This window comes from Balaenoptera ricei, chromosome 7 (assembly GCF_028023285.1).
Source record: "Balaenoptera ricei isolate mBalRic1 chromosome 7, mBalRic1.hap2, whole genome shotgun sequence".
NCBI classification, from domain to species: domain Eukaryota; kingdom Metazoa; phylum Chordata; class Mammalia; order Artiodactyla; family Balaenopteridae; genus Balaenoptera; species Balaenoptera ricei.
In genome coordinates this window covers 43,208,976-43,231,980 of record NC_082645.1, presented here as the reverse complement: position 1 = coordinate 43,231,980, position 23,005 = coordinate 43,208,976, and the positions used below count along the sequence as shown (strand labels likewise).

General features: G+C 33.6%; 1 protein-coding gene across 8 annotated transcripts in view; it reads left to right on the top strand.

Moving 5' to 3' along the window:
- Nucleotides 1-23,005, top strand: part of PRPF40A (pre-mRNA processing factor 40 homolog A) — a 55,144-nt gene that overhangs the window by 11,811 nt on the left and 20,328 nt on the right. For 4 of the 8 annotated variants that reach the window (XM_059927879.1, XM_059927882.1, XM_059927880.1 and 1 more), the window contains exons 3-8: nt 3,319-3,399; nt 4,593-4,623; nt 6,443-6,459; nt 20,177-20,287; nt 21,666-21,786; nt 22,020-22,073. In XM_059927879.1, the coding sequence (XP_059783862.1) occupies nt 3,319-3,399; nt 4,593-4,623; nt 6,443-6,459; nt 20,177-20,287; nt 21,666-21,786; nt 22,020-22,073 (415 nt within the window). The remainder of the gene's footprint in view (nt 1-3,318; nt 3,400-4,592; nt 4,624-6,442; nt 6,460-20,176; nt 20,288-21,665; nt 21,787-22,019; nt 22,074-23,005) is intronic. The other 4 variants (XM_059927876.1, XM_059927875.1, XM_059927877.1 and 1 more) reach the window with 1 other exon arrangement.

Here is a 23,005-nt window from a genome sequence, read left to right as displayed (position 1 = left end):
TATAACGTGCTTCACAATAAGCTTAGTATGAGCTACCACTTTGTAGCTTTAAGAATGATCTGGCTTGTGGAATTTGTTGTGGCATTACTGTAGCAACTATGTTAAGAATTTGTCCCTGTAACCATTTTGAACCAACATCCTGTTTTCATTGAATTTAAGATGTCATCATTGATGAGACACTCCATTATATTAGGTGCCCTGCGTGAGAAAAAACAAATGAGAAGTCTACGAATAAAGCTGGGATGCCAAAGGGCTATTCCCTCCGTGTGAAGCAAGAAGTAAATCTGCTATGGAAAAAAGGACAGCAAAGTAACTTGAATGTCTCAACTTTGTTTATTGGGCAAAAGGAGGGAAAAATCACTTCTGAGGATTTAAACCACACACCAATTCTCTCATAAGCTTTCAGTCTATATTCCCATTATCAGTGTGGTGTTAAAACAAGTAAATAAATAACTTAGACATTTTTAATGGTCTCAGGTTGATGGTGCTGCCAAGTGACTGGCTGAAGTCAACACAAATCCTCTGAAAGAATTCAACTTGAGTCAGATGGGTTGACACATGCATCTCCATATTAGGTGTATCCTAGAATTAATGAAAAATGGAAATCATAACATTTCCACAAAATAGATTCCTCAGGCTTTGGGAAACAGGCCAAATTCTTGTAATAGCTTTTCATAAAAACATAGTATTTTGCGTATTTATATTTTTGTTCTTTGGTTTCATGTTAATAACATCACAGTTTTGCTTTAGAATTATCTATTTACTTTTAGAATATTCGGTTGTACATAATTTAAGAATCTTGCCAATTTTCGTCAGGTTAAACAAGCTTAACTAGTTGCTACCCCTCAGAATTTACAGAGATACAGAGGGAGAATTTAGCTTTTTATTTGACATTAAATCTCATTATATAACTGATACCATGAGTTCTAGTCTAAAGGCAAATTTTTGAGATGTTTTAAAATTTGAAGTGTGGGAAGAAGAACAATTGAGAGAACTTTGTCAAATTCTGTTCTTTAATGATTTTCAAATATTGTTTGCTGTGTCATTGCCTGGTCTAGTAAACATTTGTTATATGTAAGCTCTTTTGTGCTTTGGTTTTGGATGGGCTTTGATCACTGTGTGTCTTATGAAGTAGAGTACTTTAATTTGAAATTACATTTATTTGTACAGCCATTTGTACTGCTATCGTGTGGAAATGCTCTGTTGCATGATGGAGATTTTTTACCCCCTTTTTAAATGTTTTTAATTCTTTTTTTAAGATTTAGCAGAGAATTCTTTTAATTTACATGTTTAGTTTTAAAGACATCATTCCAGAAAGTTTGAAAAGTAGAATGAAAAATAAATAACCCATATTCCATCTCCCTAATGTAACTATTATCATTTTTGGTCAATTTTATTCCAAATTTTATTGTATGTACATCTGTGTTTTAAAATTTTAATCGTAGTGTACACACAATTTTGATTATGACTTTTTTCTCTTAACATGGAGTCAGAAGCATTTTTCATGTTGCCGCAAAGTCTTTGTAGCCATAGTTTTGATATTTGCTTAATGTGGAATTTCTTTTTTTTTTTTTCTTTTAATTGGCGTATAGTTGATTTACAATATTGTGTTAATTTCAGGTGTACAGCAAAGAGATTCGGTTATACATATATATGTGTGTATCTATATTCTTTTTTTGGATTCTTTCTCATAGTTTATTACAAGATACTGAATATAGTTCCCTGTGCTATACAGTAAATCCTTATTGTTTATCTATTTTATGTATGGTAGAGTGCATCTGTTAATCCCATACTGCCAGTTTATCCCTCCCCCCACAGTCTTTAATTCTTATGAGAAAATACTTTGATTCATTTTTCTCTTAAGTTTTCAAATTTCAGGTTCTCCATTTAGATTAGAAGTCTAGGTTTTGGACATGTTATTAGCTTTTGATTTTATATGCAGACCATTTTAATAGCAGGCAATTTCTCTCTGTTGCCCACCATGCTTCTCCCCATAATTACTTAGTTCTTAAAAGAATTCAAACATATTTGCTGTTAGCCTAAAGCAGAATTGTGAGGGTGTATCTGTTGAGGGGAGAAGGGGAAAAAGCCTAGTTCTCATTCTGTTAGTTTGAGTTGTAGAGGCTTGTCACTGCTTTGTTTTCAAATTCTGTACTTTGTTTTTTTAAACTTATTTGACCTGTATTTCAGATTCTAGTCACACTTCTAGTCAAGTTCTTGTTCAGTGATGTTTAAACAGTTTATTGAATGTTTTGTGGAACAAAAAGGCTTTTTTGTTTTTTTCATCCATTAGTACCATACTACTTCATTTTAATGATAATTTAGCCGGTTTTGCTTCATGAGTTGACTTTCACAAGTAATAAACGTCAGTGTTCAAGTGTTTTCTACCTTTAGTAGGCTTTATATATTCCTGTTGACCAATATGCTTATTTCTTTTTTGTTGTTCCTATTTCTCAGATTGTTCATTTAATTTAAAACTGTTGAATAACTGGTTACCTTGTTCCAGTACCTATGATTGTTTTGTATAAGTTTATCTCCCTTCATGTTTTCCTTAAATTCGTTCATATTAAGATTAAAGTTATGATGTGAGATTATACAAATATATGTGAACATTGCGTCAGAATCCTTTGGAAATTTATGTTAATCTTCATGATTTTTATTCATACTAAGTAGTGAAGATTGATTCATAGATTTGGATAACAGTTATTGGTAGATGAGTTTAAGCCCCCAAATTAATATATTCTTTCCTCAGATATGCATGTGTGTATGTGCTTTATTAAGTTTTTCTTTATAAGAGAGAGCATAGATGATTTGAGTTAGAAAAGTCTGTTTTTTATGTATTTGTTTAAAGTCACTGAATTATAAGCACCTTTGAGCCAGAAGTTTTAAAAAGACCAGATGGCTATGAAAATTATTTAATCAGATATTAAAAATCAAAGGTGAGAAACGCTGAAAAATTTTTTTTGCCTTGCTCCCAAGAAGAGAGAAAAACATGGGTGTTGAGTTAAAATTAAAAGGAAATTAATATTCATAAATTTTAAGTTACAAATAACATAATAGTCTAAACTTTTAAATGTATTTGTTAAAATAATTATGACAATACATATAAATAATGACATAAGTATTAAAGTAGATCATTAAAAAAAATACTTCATTCATTCAACAAGCACTTACTAAGCATACTATTCATGTAGTATATAGTATTCACTGGGTTTTAATCCTAAGTTGTACATATTAGTTTTAATAACCAGATAGATTCTTAAAATCCTATTAGGTGCTTTGGTCTTATGTAGTAATCTTTTTTTACTTTTGTTCTAGATGCCTGGAATGATGTCTTCAGTAATGCCTGGAATGATGATGTCTCATATGTCTCAGGCTTCCATGCAGCCTGCCTTACCGGTAATCTTGTGAAAGTAACTGTTTTCTGTGATGTTTTGATTTCTTTTGTCTATGAGATAACATACGTATTTTGTAGGCAATGATGTTAGCTTTTTAAGTGCCTCGCAAGTACTACACGATGGGAATTACATGGACTTTTATTTTTAGTTTCTTGAATCCAGGCATTTACATTTTTTCCTATATTAATATTATAATTGTTGTACATCCTTAGTTATTAAATTAGTTCTACATTAAACAAGTCTAGAATTCTAAAAAGCATAATTTGTTAGCCAGAAGCATTTTATTGCTCTTGTAGCATTCTAATCTTAAAGAGCAGACATTTGCTTTACCGTATACTAATTAAAAATTGATAGAATGTGATTTAATACTAGATCCTAAATTTAGAAATGAGAAGATTTCATTTGAAATCCACATTTCATGAGACTTCAGCTGTGGCACATTACTTAGAAAATCTTTGATTACTCTTATCACCCTTATTGGGTGGTATAGCAATATAGAAATCATTATGATATTCAAATTAGCATGACTTATTTATTAGTTAGTTATAATGAACAGATGTGGCATACTCCACTGGGGTAGGTTTGCAGTGTCGTATCCAAAACCCCTAGGGCCAGATACATTTCAAAATTTTTTTTATATTATAAAGTAATACATTGCATATAGTATATAATAATTATGTAAAAATTTCCCACGGGATCTTGGGCCGTGCACTTTAATTTCTAACACAATATTTCTAAAGCAGAACTTAAAGATACTCATTCTCATGTGGGATAAATAAGACTGTAAACAGTTCATGTCATTCAGGATAGGTTTTGCCACTGATGAGTTTTGGTGCCAAACTTAAAAAAAAAAAAAAAAAAAAAGCTTGTTTTTCAGAGGTTTTTGGATCTTAGAATTGTGGGTAAAGGGTTGTGGATCTTTATATAACTGATAATTATATAAATAGAGCACTTAAGATTAAAGTGCTTCAGTAGGCCCAGATTACTGCAATTTTTATTTTTATTTTTTATTTTTTTTACAATTTATAACAAGCTCAGGGAACTGAGATCGCTAAAACTTAACCAAGAATCTTTGAGTCAGCGGCTAGAGAATTGATACATAGAGGGGACTGATTGACTATGCTTTAAGAGAATCGTATATAAAATACGGTTTAAGCAAGGTGAATGTTACTAATTTCATTTTTATTCTTACAGCCAGGAGTAAATAATATGGATGTAGCAGCAGGTATGTATACCATTTATAGTGATATATATTAGACTTAATTTGGACAGTAGCAACCGTATTATAGTGAGGAATAAAACAGTGTCTCTTGGGCACTATAATCAGCTCCTGATTTTTTATTTTTTTTTAAGCAATGGAAAATGGAAATCCATAAGAAATTATCATAATTTTAGATTAGGAGTTCTGAGACCAGATTTGGTCTTCAGATATACTTTGGCCCACGTGATGTTTTTAAATTTTATAATTAGTTGCTAACATTTAAAGTCTGCAGGCTTACATAAAAATTGAATTTATCATTCTATACAAAAATTGAATTTATCTTGAAAAGTTGGATGATCTGAACTTTTATTATTTACAATGGTCTTTCTCAACACAGTAGATACTCAAAGAATATTTGAATGGAAAATTCTGGTTGAGTCCATATTTGTACTCAGCAAACATTGTGGAATGGGTAGCAACTCCATACTTCAGATATCGAGCGTGTGCTCTCAGCCTTCTGGACTACTTCAGTCATTTTTCTGGTACCTGCTTGGTCCTTATAGTCATTGCAGTTTGTAAGCCCTGTGATAATATTTTTTTTTCAGCTGGTTACCAGTAAGTGTTTATTATGACTAGTGTGACTTTAACATATAATAATGCTTCAGTTATACAAGAGTAAGTAATGTTCCATGTAATTTAGTATTCCAGATGGTGAACTTTGTCCCATGATTATGCCAAAACATTTTTTCTTTTGAACATTATGGGTCGAAATATGTTTAAAATGCACTATGTGCTTTCCTGGAGGTTTATATGGGCCATAATTGATCTTTTTAAGATGTTTCACAGATTTCATTATTTAAGCTGTAATGTTGTTCTGATATATCAATACCTTAGAATAGTATTTTAGCCTATTTAGATATTTAGAGGTGATTACTATTACCCTAAATAATCCTGGAAAATTACCTTAAAGTTTTTTTAGTTACTTTTAAATGCTTTGACTCTATTATTGATGTTCCATACTAGCTTTTTTTTTTGATTGCTCTCAGCATATATGTACTTAGTTTTGTTTCCTTTTTACAGTCTCTTGGTTTTTTTACATATAGTTTTAAGCTACTAGTTTCCTAAGTTAAAGATTATTCATATGAACTTCGTGACTAATAGGGATTTCCCCTTATGTCTTAAGATGGCTTTGATAGTAGTTTAGGACAGTACCATCTAATAGAACTTTCTGTAAGTATAGAAATGTTCTGTAATCTGTAATGTTGTATACTGTAAACACAGCCACATGTAATTATTGTAATTATTGAAATGTGGCTAGTGCAAAGGAGGAACTGAATTTTAAAATTTTGTTTAATCTTAATTAATTTAGATGTTAGTTTAAACAGGGATATGTGGTGGCTAAAGGATTCTGTATTGTACAGCACATGTTTGGAACCTAGATAATTAAACTTGTTAGAAATCTAAAGCATAGAATCAGAGTTCTGACACATTACTGTACTTCAGCAGTATAGCAGAGAAACAGAAATTAGTTAAGATAAACACCTATTTAGCAAGAAAAGGAGAAACAAAAGGCAAGGGTGTGAATACTTCTCAGACAGCTCCCAAGTGAGTTTGCAGATTGAAACTTCAAAGTGCCAACTTAATTCTGAAAGTGCTTTGCACTATCGATGTTTTTCTTGTGGGAAAGAGAGCAAATACATAGGTGATATGGGACAGTCTTAGGATATTTAGTGTGATGGGATGAGGAGGAAAAAATAGTATGAATAAATATTTTAACACTGTTAACTCAAGGAGAGCATGATTTATCACATTGTAATACTGTTCCAAAAAAATTTTTTTTTAGGTACAACATCCGGTGCAGTAAGTACCTTTAGAATATATTTATTTCATTATGCTTCTTTAGCCTACTACGTTGATGCTTATTTCTGTTTTGAAGATTATCTACTAAGTTGAACCCTTTTCCTTTATTTTCTATGCCAAAGGTTGAAAATTTGTTTGAATGATTTATTTTAAAATCTAATTTTTGTGGGACTTAATCAGAGATATGGGAATCACCAAGGTTTTGTGTTTTTTTTTTAATTCCTTAAAGCTCAGTGAAGAGTTTATGTGTGTAATCTCATTTCATCAAAACAGTAGTCCTGAGAGGTAGCTGTTATTCTCATATGGTTGAGAAAATGCAGAAATCTGTGAATTAATTTTTAAGTATGTTAGTATTTTAAATTTGGGGTGAAAGACTTTTAATTGTGACCTGTATTTAAGTATTTTAAACTTTTATCTTTTGCTTTAAAATTGAATGGTTATAAAATATCCATTTGGTATTCTTCCATTATGAGTGTCTTTTTTTGTTTTTGACTAATAATAGCTTCATGTTTTTCCTGCTTAGTTAAATAATATGGGCTCACTGGGAGGAAAATGAAGCAGACTTAAGTTAAAAAGAAGAAAGTAAATTACCCTAAGTTTTTCTACCATGAGGGAACCACCATGATTAATATTTTGGTTTTGTCAGTTGTCTGTCAAACTATTTTTTTTCCTCACTTAATTGAAATATCTTTTTTGTCATATATTAAGTTCTCACATATTCTGACATCCATTTCTGGGTTTTCTTTTCCACTCTATTTCTAATTCAATATTACACCTTTTTCTGATTAGAGTAGATTTAATATTTAATAAGACAAGTCTTTCATGGTTTCTCTTTTCATTATGTTCTTTGCTATTTTCAGATATTAGCATATGAATTTCCCTGTCCCCCACCAAAAGCAGTCTTTAAATACACACACAGACATGCTCAAAAGGCAAAAATTGTGTTTTTATCTGGGATTAATTTATTTCTTTCCATTTTAAGAGAACTGACATATTTATACTTTTCAAGTAAACTTTCCCATCCAAAAATATTGTGTATTTATTTGAAAACTTGCTGTTGTTTTATTCTTTTTTGGTTTCACGTACACAAATTTCAGTTACTTGTGCTTTTCAGGCTTTGGTCATTATTATTGATCCATGGCGGTTCCCTCATTTTTTTTCCTTTATTCTTCCCTTTATTCTTTTTCCCTTTACTCCAGTCCACCCTCCCCAGTAGGTGCTTACTTCGATATATGTCCTAAGACACGTATATATTGGGAAAAGCTTATGAAATTTTTTTGTGTAGCTTTTTTTTTGTGTGTTTTTTCTTTTTTTCTTGATCTTCATCCTTATTTTATAATTGGCATACAGTATTATATTAGTATCAGGTGTATAATGCAATGGTTCAGTATTTGTATACATTACAAAATGCTTACCAAAAATAAGTAGTTAACCCATCACCACACATAGTAACAAAATTTTGTGTGCATGTGTGTGAGGAGGACTTTACTCTTCAAAGATGTAATACAGTATTATTAACTATAGTCACCATGCTGTACATTTTATCCCTCATGACCTACTTATTTTATAGCTAAAAGTTTGTAGATTTTGACCCTCTTCACCCATTTCTCCCACACCCCCAAAGCATCCTCCCCTATGGCAATCATCAGTCTGTTCTCTGTTTCTATGAACTTGGTTTTTTTGTTTCGTTTTTGAGAATCTACATGTAAGTGAGATCATACAATACTTGTCTTTCTCTCTCTGGCTTATTTCACTTAGCATAATGCCTTCAAGGTCCATCCGTGCTGTTGCAAATGGCAAGATTTCATTCATTCTTTTTTTATGGCTGAATAGTTTTCCTTGTGTGTATGTGCATTTTATATATATCTTCTTTACCTATTCATTCATCCATGTACACTTAGGTTATTTCCATATCTTAGCTATTAAAAATGATGCTTCAATGAACTTTTTATAGGAACTTACATACTATTTTCCATAGTGGCTATACAATTTACATTCCCACCAACAGTGTAGGAGGGTTCCAATTTCTACACATCCTTGCCAACATTTGTTATTTCTTGGTTTTTTGATAATGGCCATCCTGACAAGTGTGAGGTGAAGTCTCATTATGGTTTTGATTTACGTTTCTCTGATGATCAGTGATGTTGAGTATCTTTTTATATACCTGTTGGCCATTTGTATATCTTTTTTGCCCATTCTTTAATTGGATTATTTGTGGTATTTTGCTGTTGATTTGTAGGAGTTTCTTATATATTGTGGATATTAACCCCTTATCAGATATATGGTTTGCAAATATTTTCTTCCATTCCAGAGGTTCTATTTTCACTCTGTTTACTGTGTGGAAGCTTTTCAGTTTGATGTAGTCCCACTTGCTTTCTATTCCTAAACATGAGGAACTAGTTCAGAATTACTTTAACTTCCTTTTAGACTCCCTTACAATGAGTGGTGGTTTAAGGATAGCAAAACATGGTTCTAACCAGAACTCTAATGAACATTCTGTGTAATTCAGGCTATGAATATGTACCTGGCAAGAGAAATTCCTGTGTATTTAATCTGTGGTCAAGCAGATCCAAGAGAGCCACTTCCCTAGGTTTCCTCTGCTGTCCTCGCCATTCTTTTTGCCTTCTGGAGTCAAAAATTCAGGTATTAGTTGCCTTGACATTTATTAGAAGAAATTGACTGTTTGGATCTCTCTAATCAGTCATTCTGACAGGCTTTCTAAACAGAAATAGCTTTTTCTGCATAGCACCTGCTGCCAGTGCTCTGCAGGTTGAGGTGCGTACTACAGGCCTACCTCAGTTATTGGCTCAGTTCCACACCACTGCAATAAAGTGAATGTCAGTCACGAATTTTTTGGTTTCCCAGTGCATATTAAAGTTATGTTTACACTACACTGTAGTCTATTAAGTGTGCAATAGCATTATGTTTAAAAAAGCAATGTATATACCTTAATTTAAAAATACTTTATTGTGAGAAAATGCTAACCATCTGAGCCTTTAGCGAGTCATAATCTAAAGATTACTGATTACAGATCACTATAACAAATATGATAATGAAGAAGTTTGAAATATTGTAACGGTAACCAAAACGTAGCACAGAGGCACAAAATGAGCAAATGCTGTTGGAAAAGTGGCGCTAATAGACTTGCTCCACAGAGTGTTTCCACAAACATTCAGTTTTTTTAAAAGGCAATAATCTGCGAAACACAATAAAGCTAAGTGCAATAAAACCATGTAAATGTGTAAAGTTGCCAGATTACAGCAAATTCAAGTTTTGCTTTTTGGAGATTTCTGGAATTTTTAAAATATTTTCAATCTGTGGTTGGTTGAATTCACTGATATGGAGGGCCAATTGCTGTAGTTCGGTCTTCTTTTAAGTCTGTTTTATGATAGAGTTTTAAATGTTCTCCATTAAAGGCTTGTGCATTCTTCATTCTGTTAGATTACAGATACTGTATAAGATTTGGAGCCATTTTGAATTTGTTGTGCTTTATGTTATCATTTTTCTATGTGCTTATCCAGCAGGCTTGCTGAACTCTTGTTGCTTAGTGAGTTTTCTGTATAATACTACTACCCTCAAATGACAGTTTTGGCTCCTTCTCTTCTGGTCCTCATATTTGTGTCTACTATTATTGTTTCAGGAAGAACCTCTAGTGCTGTGGTGAGTGGTAGCAGTGGTAAACTGGCATCTTGTCTTCTTTCCTCTCCTAAAGGGAATAAGTTTAAAATTTCTCCATTAAATATGATGTTTACTATAGTTTTTTGGTATGCAATCTGTGTTAAGTTGAAGCTTTCTTCTATTCCTGGTCTGCTAATAGTATTCAATATGTACTTATTTTTTAAATTCTTCAATGTTTTTTTCCATGTCAACTAAGATGATCATATGATATTTCTTTTCTACTCTGTTAATGTGAAAGTACATGGATAAGTTTTCTGACATTGCCATCTTTACATCACTAACATGAACCCTAGTTATTCATTATGTGTATTTAGCGGTATGTATATGTGCATACACGTGTGTTTAATTTCTTCTGAATTTAGTTTGCTAGTATCTTTTCTAGGTTGCTTGTTTCTGGAGAATAATCTCTCTTTTCTGGTCCTTAGAACAACTTAATAAATAACTTATTTCTTAATGCTTGATAGAACACAACTAAAAACTGACCGGACCTAACACTTTTTGTTTTTAATTAAAGTATAGTTGCTGTATAATAATATATAAGTTACAGGTGTGCAATATAGTGATTTACAATTTTTAAAATTTATACTCCATTTATAGTTATTGTAAAATATTGGCTATATTCCCCATGTTGTACAATATATCTTTGTAGTTTACTTTATACGAAACAGTTTGTACCTCTTAATCCCCTACACCTGTATTGACCCGCACCCTTTCCCTCTCCCCGTTGGTAACCACCAGTTTGTTCTCTGTATCTGTGAGTCTTCTTCTTCTTTGTTATATTCACTAGTTGTATTTTTTAGATTCCACACGTAAGTGATATCATACAGTATTTGTCTTTCTCTGTCTTTCTTGATTACTTACTCTCTTGCTCTTTTTCTAGCATCTTGAGTCCTTAGCTCACTGGTTTTCAGACATCCTTAACTGTGCTGCTTAAGTTTTTTGTTTTTTTTTAATAAACTTATTTATGTATGTATGGCTCTGTTGGGTCTTTGTTGCTGCGTGCAGGCTTTCTCTAGTTGTGGCGAGCAGGGGCTCCTCTTCGTTGCGGTGCGTGGGCTTCTCATTGTGGTGGCTTCTCTTGCTGAGGAGCACAGGCTCTAGGTGCACGGGCTTCAGTAGTTGTGGCGCACGGGCTTAGTTGCTCTGTGGCATGTGGGATCTTCTTGGACCAGGGATCGAACCTGTGTCCCCTGCATTGCTAGGCGGATTCTTAACCACTGCTCCACCAGGGAAGTCCCAGCAGGCAGATTCTTAACCATGGCGCCCCCAGGGAAGTCCCTTAAGTTTTGACATAAAGAATTTTTGTTGTCATTCAGCTCTCAATATCTTGTTTTCTTTTTTCCTCATTTGATTTCTTTTTTTATTAGGTATTAAGTGGTTGGTTTTTTTGGTTTCCAGATGTCAGATTTTTTTTTTTTTTCCGAATTGAATTTTTTTTTTTTTTTTTTTTTTTAGAGAAATTTTAGATTGAGTGCAAAGTAGAGAGTTCCCAATACCCCCTATCCCACATACATACAGCATTCCCTTCTATCAGCATCTCTCCCCAGAGTGGTACATTTACTACAGTTGATGAACATACATTGACACATCATTATCACCCAAAGTCCAGTTTGCATTAGTGTTCACTCTTGGTGTTATGCATTCTATGAGTTTGACAAATGTTTAGTGACGTGTATCCCTCATGATAGTGTCATACAGAATAGCTTCACTGCACGAAAAGTCCTCTGTGCTCTGTCTCTTCATCCCCCTCCCCATCTCCACCCACAACCCCTGCAGCCACTGGTCTTTTTACTGTCTCCATAGTTTTACCTTTTCCTGATGTCATATAGTTAGAATCATACAGTATGTGACCCTTTCAGATTGGCTTCATTCACTTAATTTTCCTCCATTTCTTTTCTTTGATAGCTCATTTCTTTTTAGCACTGAATAACAAAATAATTATAATAGAGGTGAATAATATTTTGTTGTCTGGACATGCCACAGTTTGTTTATCCATTCAGCTACTAAAAGACATTTTGGTTGCTTTTAGGTTTTAGCAATTATGACTAAAGCTGCTAAAAACGTACAGGTTTTTGTGTGGACTTAAGTTTTCAACGCATTTGGGTAAACATAAAGGAGCACGATTGCTTGATCATATAGTAATAGTATATTTACTTTTGTAAGAAACTACCAAACTGTCTTCCAAAGTGGCTGTACCATTTTGACTTCCCACCAGCAATGAATGAGAGTTCCTGTCGCTTCACATCCTCACTAACATTTGATATTGTCGCTGTTGTAGATTTTTTTGCGTTTTAATAGGTGTGTGGTGCATCTCATTTTAATTTGCAACTCTGTAATAGTGTATGATGTTGAGCATCTTTTCATATGCTTACTTGTATCTATGTCTTTTTTTGTTGAGGTGCCCAGATTTTTTACTCTTTTTACAGATTTAATTTTATTTATTTTTGGCAGCGTTGGGTATTTGTTGCTGCGCGCAGGCTTTCTCTAGTTGTGTCGAGCGGGGGCTACTCTTCATTGCAGTGTGCGGACCTCTCCTTGCAGTGGCTTCTCCTGTTGCGGAGCACCGCCTCAAGGCACACAGGCTTCAGTAGTTGTGGCTCACGGGGTCTAGAGCGCAGGCTCAGCAGTTGTGGTGCATGGGCCTAGTTGCTCTCTGGCATGTGGGATCCTCCCAGACCAGGGATTGAACCCGAGTTCCCTGCATTGGCAGGCGGACCCTTATCCACTGCACCACCAGGGAAGTCCCTACTCATTTTTCTTAATGATAAGTTTAAAGAGTTTTTATATATTTTGGTTAACAGTACTTTAACAGATGTGTCTTTTGCAAATAATTTCTGTTTGTGGCTTTTTGCGTTCTTTTAACTGCATTTGGCAGAGCAGAGGTTTTTAATTTTAATTAAGTCCATCCTATCAATTGTTTCTTTCATTGATCATGCCTTTGAGAGACTTATTTTTTTATAAGGTATACCTTTTTGCATTATGATCAGAAAGCACAGTCTATAAGATGTTGATTCTTTGCAGTTTATTAAAGCTTCCTTTATGTTCTATGTCAAGACCAATTTTAGGATTTTTTTTTTTAATTTTATTTATTTATTTATTTATGGCTGTGTTGGGTCTTCGTTTCTGTGAGAGGGCTTTCTCTAGTTGCGGCAAGTGGGGGCCACTCTTCATCGCGGCGCGCGGGCCTCTCACTATCGTGGCCTCTCTTGTTGCGGAGCACAGGCTCCAGACGCGCAGGCTCAGCAATTGTGGCTCACGGGCCTAGTTGCTCCGCGGCATGTGGGATCTTCCCAGACCAGGGCTCGAACCCGTGTCCCCTGCATTGGAAGGCAGATTCTCAACCACTGTGCCACCAGGGAAGCCCCAATTTTAGGAGTTTTTTGTGCTGATAATTTAAAGTTATTTTGTTTTTCTGTATCTTGGCATACCTTTCATATAAGGAGAGGGGTATATTAAAATCTTTAACTTGAAGAGTGGGTCATCTTTTTCTCCCATATTTTTCTGTTTTTGCTCTGTATTTCAAGGCTCAGTTGCAAATAAAGGCATATATGTTGAGGATAATTTCTTTATCTGTTAACTCTTTATCAGTATACAACCCCTCTTTCTATTTAGGTGGGACAGATAGTTATAGTTATTTTTATTTCTTTTTACCTTGTAAAAACTTGTTATATTGTAAATAGAATATTTTTCCCATTTTTATTACAAGTTAGTTATTGTCATTCAAAAATTTTTGTATGTTTATCTTTTATAGTCAGCTAGATTACCAGAGGCACTGGATAATTAGTTGTTGGGGTTTTTTTTATTTGAGTCTTTAGCAGTAAAGACAAGAGAATTTATCTCATTCCCAATCTTTTTTTTTTTTTTTTTTTAATATTTATTTATTTATTTGCCTGCGTTGGGTCTTCGCTGCTGCGCTCAGGCCCTCCCCAGTTGCGGCGAGCAGGGGCCACTCCTCCCTGCGGTGCGCGGGCTTCCCATTGGGTGGCCTCTCCCGCTGCGGAGCAGAGGCTCTAGGCGTGCGGGCCCCAGCAGCCACGGCACGTGGGCTCAGCAGTCGTGGCTTGTGGGCTCTAGAGCACAGTCTCAGCAGCTGCAGCACACGGGCTCAGTTGCTCCATGGCATGTGGGATCCTCCCGGATCAGGGCTCGAACCCATGTCCCCTGCACTGGCAGGCGGACCCCCAACCACTGCGTCACCAGGGAAGTCCCCTCATTCCCAATCTTAATACCAGTCATTAATTTTATTGCCATAGTGTATTTGTCGAATTATAGTGATTGCAGACTTATGTTTTGGTCATGATTTTAATGGAAGTGGCTTTAGAATAATTTTTATTGGTCTTTGCTAAACTATCATTTAAATGTTTTTCTCTTTATTATTGTATTATTTGAGGATTTTTTGTTTTTATTTTTTGAAGACTTATGAATTGTCGTGATATTCAGGACGTAATTTGATCGTACCAAGTCTATTAGTGTGATCATGTGGTGTTTTCTTTTTTCAATTTGTTAATAGAAATACTTTCTTTTATAGATATCCCAATATTGAACTACCCTTGCACTTCTACAATAAATCTACTTTGTCAGAGTGTATATACTGAGGATTCTCTTGGCTTTTATTTAAATTCTTAACATTTATATTTATAAGTAACATTGCCTGCTTTTCTTTTTTTGATACCTTTTCTGTTGAGTTTTGTAACTGATAAAGAGCTTTTCATCTCTTTCTATGATCTGAAGTAATATTGTAATCCTCTGTTCTTTAAAGGTTGCATAAGGTTCTACTATAAAATCAACTGGTTAGGTATCTTTCAATTGCGTCTATGGTAATTGGAATATTCAAGTGTGACGTGTTTCTTCTGGGTGAATTTTGATGAAGTAGTTTGGGAGGAAATCATTTCCTTGAAGTTTTGAAATTGGTTGTGAATCTGTTCTATGTCTGTGGTTATTTTCCTTCTTTAGAGTAGTGAGGGGATTTTTCTATCTATCTTAGTGTTTGGATTTAGTCATTTTTTTCTCTTTCAGTTTTGTTCAGTTGAGCTTATACATTGTATAAATGTTTACATTTTGAGTTTGAATGTACTGAATTAATTCACAACCCAATGGTTGACTAGCTTTTTTGAATCTGAAAAGTATATTAGCTCTCTTGATAATTGCTCTCTTGATAATTATATATGTGCGTTTGTTTTCCTTATACCCAGGTTTTTGTTTTTGGGGTTTGTTTTGTTTTGTTTTTGCCTTTCAGATACTTTCAGTATGTATTGTGCTGCTACATCATTTGTTACAGCGTTTTGCTTTTTTTATTTAGTGCTGCATCTTAGACATTTTTCATTATATTAAAAATAGACCTGTATAAGAGAGTTTGTAGTATGAATGGACCGTAAGTGAACTGTCATTGGGGGGTTATTGATTTATCTCTAACTTGTCACCACTATTAGTAATCTGGTAGAGACTATCCTTGTACAGTCTTTGCAGCTATACAAATGGGATTTTGTAGAGTGAAACTTCAGGATCAAGAGATTATGTTTGCATTTTTGATTTGATAAGAACTACTAAATTGACCTTCAGAGAAATAATACTAATTCTATTCCCAACAGTAGCATAAGAGTACCCTTTTCTTCACACCCTTTTAACATTGCATACCGCTGCTCTTTGTCATTCATCTGATGAGCAGAACGTTTTCATTTTAATGTGCACTTTCTTCATTTACTAATGAAGTTGAACATCCAATTATGTTATCTGTATTGAGTTCTGTTAGTGGCCATGTTTATATTTCCATTAGAATGTCTTTTCTTATTGATGGTAACAGAGTTTTGTATGTTAAGGGCAATGATTTTTTAATCCCTTGTTTTGTAAATATATACTTCCAGTTTATAGTTTGTAAAAATGTTTACTTTTGGTTTATTGTCCAGAACTGCCATTTGTGTCATCAGTTTTTTATTAGTACAATAAGTCTGTCAGTAAGAAAATAGTTTTGGGAATGGTGTCATCTGTGATGAAAGTGCAGAGTAATACTAAGGCTCCAAAGCAATGAATATCTTAATAACTCCTGCAGTGCCCCAAAGCAACTAACCTTAAGGTTAAAAGTAATGTCCTGGCTTTAGCTCATTTAGAATATACATTTGTCTTTGTTAGGTTTTTCCCAGTTTTGCAAAGGCAGTCTAAGTCTTTGATAGGTAGCATTTGCTTACTGCTCTAGAGAGGTCTTATGTTTAAAAAAAAATAGTAATTTTGTAGGAAAATAAGTCTTATTAATAGACTATGCTAATATGACTATCAGTACTTAATAACTACTTGCATAGGTCATATTTTATACTATGAAGATAACTCTCCAGTTGTTAATTGTTGATATATTCTTTATGCCACTGTTCATCTTAAACTCAACATTCAGATACATTTGTTCTTAAATTTTTCTTTTAAAATATTAATTATTAGTTTTGGCCAGAAGCAAGACATATTATAATTTTACTTTATGTTGCAGATCAGATATTTCTAAGGAAAAAGAGTGAAAAATTTATCAGATAAATTACTTTGCCACTCCAAAATTGACTTTTATAAGTGAATTTGATGTATTGCTTAAGACATTTGTACAGAATTTATATTCCTGTCTGAAATGATTTCATTTCTATTGATGCAAACAGTTGGAGCCTTGATCCATAGTAGGACCTTAGTTTGGGCTAGGACAATGTTGTAATGAACTTAAGCTAGCTATGTTACCATGGTCATGTTACTTTACTTTCTTGTGCTCCATTTTCTCTTCTATAAAGTGGGGATAATAAATGGTACCTGTCTCATAGGGTTATTAAAAGAATTAACTGATAATTGATGCACAGCAATTAGTACAGGGCTTAATACTAAGTAGTTGGCCAGAATTCATCTGTTCTTATTGATAATTAGACTGTCCCTGAATACAAGCTTGAAACAGTATTTCAGGGTGGGTAAAATGTGTTTTTTTAGAGGCAGAAATTACTGAATTGTTCTAATTTTATCATTTATTTCCTGAATCACTATGAGCAAGTTGTTAACCCTCCTAAGCCTTGATTTTTTAATTTGTAAAATGCGGATAATGGTCTTACCTGCTTTGTAGTACAGTTGTAAAATTCAAATAAAGTAATAGATAGTGAATACTAAATTGCTTACTATTTGTTTTACTAGTTTGTATACTTCTCTTCCCGTTTTTGGTCAAGTGTACATAGTCCCTTTCTTTTTCATTCCATTATCTCATATGTTTATTTCTGGTGAACTTCCTCTTTCCTTGATGCCTTTAGCAAATGTGACTTGGGAAGTTTAAATATAATTTTGGAACTTATAGATCTCTTCTTAGTGCAATCCTGAATTGGTACTGAGTTCATTTTTTTTTTAATAAGAAATGCAGACCTCTTTATCTATCTTAATAACATCACTTAATTTATGAAATAAAGCATTATGCATACAATTGAAGAAGCTTCCATATATGTCTCTTACTGCACCACTTTTTCATTATAAGATGTTAAAATAGGTGAATAACAGCAAGCTAAATATTTTTCAGCAGTTACTTAATTTTTGCTCCAGAGAGATTATAGTTGTCATATTCTGCAGAGGTACTAGAACAAGTTAAGGAATTTAAATACACCTTTGGAATTATCTAATCATCCTTGTACATCATTCAGAAATCTGTTCTGTAAGATTCTGTAAGTGGTCGTGTCAGACTATTTACAGAATGGTCTTAACAAATCTCTATAGGAAGGGCCATTTTGTATTAAACAACCCAAATTTGGTCAAGTTCTTTTCTGTGAATTCTAATGGCGTCTGTAATTCCTTCACTTAACTCTAGTTCTTTTTTCAGAAATTACAGAAAATAATCATCTTACCTCATCTACTTTTGTTAAAATTACATTGATTTATGTCCTCCTTAAGTCGTCTATTCTTGTTCTCCATCCCCACAATTTGCAAATGTTCCTTATATAGTTTTCAATTAGCATATTTCAACATTTAACACATCTGAAATTGGAATGCATTCTATCATCCATGATGTCCTATGATCTTCATTCTCCAGGCAGCAGTTATCACCTAGTTGTGCATAACTGAACAGTAAAAGTGCCAACATCAGAAGACTGAATGTCAGTGGTTTGCAAGAAAATCCTAGAAATAATGGCACAACACTCTTTTATCAGCTAGGAATAAAATGATTATGTGAGAGAGAGTAGGAAAAGCGATGAATCACATGTGTTTAGCCACATTCCCAAAGCAGAAATCAGAAGTAGATCTGCTCCATTACTCAGTAAAGTTGATAGGGAGGGAAGAAAGGTGAGCCAGTTTTAAATAGGTAAGGAGAAAGTTAAGAACCAGTAGCAGTGGTTTTCAGTTATTTTATGGCTTGTTTTGTTTTGCTTTGCTTTTAAGAAATGCTGCATTATTAGTAGGATTCTTGGTACGCAACAGGGGATGGATGGTATTGTGTGGAAATATAATGGACATTAGCAACTTGGATACAATAAGGGGTCTGAGTGTAAAGTTTAAGGAATAGATTAATTATTTTATTTGCCTATTTTCCTTTTTATGTATACATAGGAGTGATAGGGGATAAAACCTAAGTCTAATAAGTAAGAATAAGTCCTTTCAAAAAGTTTAACGTAAATCTGAGAGATAAAAAATGTGATGGTTTGACAGTGATTTTACCTTTTCTTCCTTAGAGGAATGTACAACAATCTTTTGTTTTAGATTTGAAGAAATTTGGTATAGATCATTTTTATAACCCTTTTTTGAGCATACTTTAGTCTGAAAAATCTGGTGCCCAGAAGTGGGCTTAGTACCTTTGATCTCATCCAGTAATTCATTCATTCATGATTCTTTGTAAAACTGCTTTTTAAAAACCACTTTATTAAGGTATGATTGACATATGAAAAGCTGTACATACTAAATGTGTATGACTGGATGATTTGAGGAATAAATACACATCCATGAAACTATCACCAAGACCATAGACATCTATCATCTCTCAAAGGTTCCTCCCAACCCCTTTTATTATTATTATTATTATTTTGTGTTTGTGCACGTGTATATATGGTGACCTTATAAAACTCTTAACCAACCTTTTATTTATTTATTTTCTTTATTTTTTTGGCTGCGTCAGGTCTTCGTTGTGGCGCATGGGTTTCTCTCTAGTTGTGGTGCGTGGGCCTCCCTCTAGTTGTGCTGTGTGGGCTCTAGTTTGCAGCATGTAGGCTCTTTAGTTGTGGCCTGCGGGCTTAGTTTGCCCTGCAGCATGTGGGATCTTAGTTCCCTGACCAAAGATAGAACCTGTGTCCCCTGCATTGGAAGGCAGATTCTTTACCACTGGACCACCAGGGAAGCCCCTTAAGCAACCTTTGTTTGAGCTATCATGTCTGTTGATACTTGAGGTCTTACTAACGACTTTTGGTAGTTTCTTAGCAGTTCTTTTGGACCCCATTAGTGGATTTATATTCTGTATCAAACTAGTTTCATGTAAAACTTTATCTTACTCATCTTGTGTTGAGGCATTTGTATTCACATTTTATCCCTGTTAAATTTCACCTTGTTGATTATTAAGTTCTGATTGTCATGCAAAGGCATCCTTTCTAATTTTGATGCCTGCATCTTTATGGCATGTCAGTTTAGAACTTTGTCCAACTTGATGTAAATATTCTTTGGGTTAGAGTTGTTGAGCTCATGATCAATCCACCTATACTACATTAGCATCTCGTTCATATATTCTTTTTTATCCACAAGGCATAGATTTGTGTTGCTGAAAGATTTTCTTATGTGTAGTAGTTATAAGCAGTCATATCCTTATAATTCTGAGACTGTAGAATGGAGAGAGATCCTAAAACCTGAACTGATCCATGCTGCTTTTGAGGTACTTTAAAAATATTCTATTTTCAGTTACCTCCCTACTTGCATTGATCAGTTATTCTAAATAACTGTCAAAAGTATGCCCATTTTATACTTTTAATTTCTTCATATATTGCTTTGAAACTAATGATACTGATATTTACTGTCAGTGGCACTGTTAAATAATTTAAATCTTTTTATAATTATTTTTCTTTAGAAATCAATGTGGACTGAACATAAATCACCTGATGGAAGGACCTACTACTATAATACTGAAACAAAACAGTCTACTTGGGAGAAACCAGATGATCTTAAAACTCCTGCTGAGGTAAAAGTTTGAGGACTGGAATTTAGAGATTAAATAGATTGGGTCTTTTTTTTTTTTTTAGGATTTTGGTGAGTATTTGGCTTTCCAAAGAATACTACTACTTATATCAGAAAAGGATGCTACAAAGGCATTCAGAGGAGAAAAGGGTTTTTACAGTCACACCAATCAGCAAAAAGACAAAATTCATTCCCTTCTATAGGCAGACCAATTTTGTTTACTGATATTTACCCCTGCTCAGGAACCTTTGTCAGGTGGTATCAATTTAAGAAACGTATTTAAAGAATAAATTGGAAGAAAAAAATACTCTCTCTCTGCTTGCCCTTTATTTGTTTTCCTCTTTATAGCAAACCTGAGTGATTTCAGATATCTTCTACTGGGTTCTTAACATTTTTCCAGTGGGGCTAGGGTAATGGAGATGAAGTTAAATTACAAATACAAGTACTTCCATCTTTTAGAATGGGAAATTGTCTCTTTGGAAAATATCCCCCCCCAGCAAAAGTATGTATATTTCATTTTATGTTGTAAATTTTACCATTCAAAATATACAGATATGAAAATAAGATTGAAGGAATAAACTAAGTAAGCAATGTTACCTGTGGTTTAATAAGGAAGTCTGGAGTCCTAAGTAAGAGCTGATCTGGCATTTCAAAGCTATACTTGAAGGTTTTTCCTAGTAGGCAGCATATTCTTTTTTTTCCTCCTCTTAATTAAGAATTTGAGGAGGTAAAAATATTTTCCAGGCCACCACACTAATTATAGAACAGCAGTACTTGGGAGGGGAAGTTGGCAGATGATAAAATTTTTTATTTATCCCAATACTGACATAGATATTTGCCCAAGACACTGATTAAATTTGAGTTTTCAGTAGCATTCTCATTCCACCCTAACAGGTTCTGTATATTAGGTTTTAAGTATATCATACTTACAGTGCTTCCTTACATAAGGTAGTTCACATAGGTTTGTAATAAATTGCTTGTGAAACTGAAATCTAAGCATAACCAAATCAGATTTTGGTTTCTCCCAAATTTTATGTTTTTCCTACTTGTATTAGTATTTGAGAAGCCTGTTTGTGAAATATGGATGGTGATTTTTACCTATGGTGGGATGTAAATGGCAAGAGCACATAGGATTTGAAATTCATATAGACCTGGTTTTGAATCTTATCTTTGCCCCTTAATAGGTACATTACCTTAGACAAACATAATATATTCAAATAACTTAACATTAGTTAGTAAGTATCCTATAGTTGGTAGCTTATATTACCATCTCGCAAGCTTTAGAATTGTATGGGTTGATAATATCTAGTAAAAACAGTGATGTGAATGATGAAAGATGCTAAGTATATTACTGTTAACTGAAGGTTTTTATTTTGCTTTAGCAACTTTTATCTAAATGCCCTTGGAAGGAGTACAAATCTGACTCTGGAAAGCCTTACTATTACAATTCTCAAACAAAAGAATCCCGCTGGGCGAAACCTAAAGAACTTGAAGATCTTGAAGGTAAAACAGAGAAAGATAATTTTTAATGTTACTTTTTTATGTATATATGCCATTCACATTGGAACAGTCCTTCATAAATAGGATTGTTCAAAGGCCTTATATTTTTTAATTAAGTGATTAGAACGTTTTAAATGGTGTAACAGTTTTATGGGCTCTTATTTTCTTGTTGCTCTAGAACTCAGTTCTATAGATTTTAAATAGATTTTTATTTGATTTGATTCCACTGAAACTAGGATACCAGAATACCATTGTTGCTGGAAGTCTTATTACAAAATCAAACCTGCATGGTGAGCTGCTTTGATAATTCATTTTCTGTCATTATTTAACATTTTAAGAGTATGTCACGAATGTTCACTAACCATAATTGGATAAATCTGCAGTGAGAAATCTCTAATTCAAAGAATTCCTTTCAGTTAAGGGTTATATTATAAATGAGCTTGTAGCTTTTAACATTGTACTTTGACTTTCTTTTTTAAACAAAAAACCTCATTTACCATTGGAAAATTGAACAAAGACATCATCTACGATATTTGTAAAGACAGCTATGAGTGTTGGTGCACACATGGAATATGTGACTTAACTCAGCAGATAGCAGAGAACCTTGAACTCTTAGCATTTTAAATTTTGTTAATATATTGTGAGACTCTACATTTAATGCTGATTTTATTTTAGCACAACATTGCAAAGTAGCCTTTATGTTTATTATGGGAGAATTAAAGTAAATAAAATACCATGCCTCACTTACAAAAGGAGAATTTGCCAACATCCTCAACTATTCAGAATATCCCTGAGAATCTAGAAATACTACCTAATATAAAACCTAGGGCTTAAAATAGCAGGGATTCAGAGTAGGAATTGAGAATTTAGTTCTTTTACTCTTCTAATAGAATCTGGTGTCATAAACTATTGGCTTAGAAGCAACAGATTATAGGAGAATGGGGCTAATAAAGTAGTCTGCAACGTGTAACGACTTCTGACAGGAAAGAGAGAATAAAAATTTCTTAAAGGCACTGTGGTCTTACGTCTATTTACCTTTTCCTTGTGTCACCTCATTAGCTTGGATGGTCATTATCCAAAATATTTGTTAATTCGTAATGATAACCCCTTTAGTATGTTTTGTCAGCCATACTAAACAGATTTCCTTTAAAAGGGGATAAGTGTTAAAAATATTTTCATAGAGTTAAGCTTATATTATCATTTACATGGAGCACCTCATTCC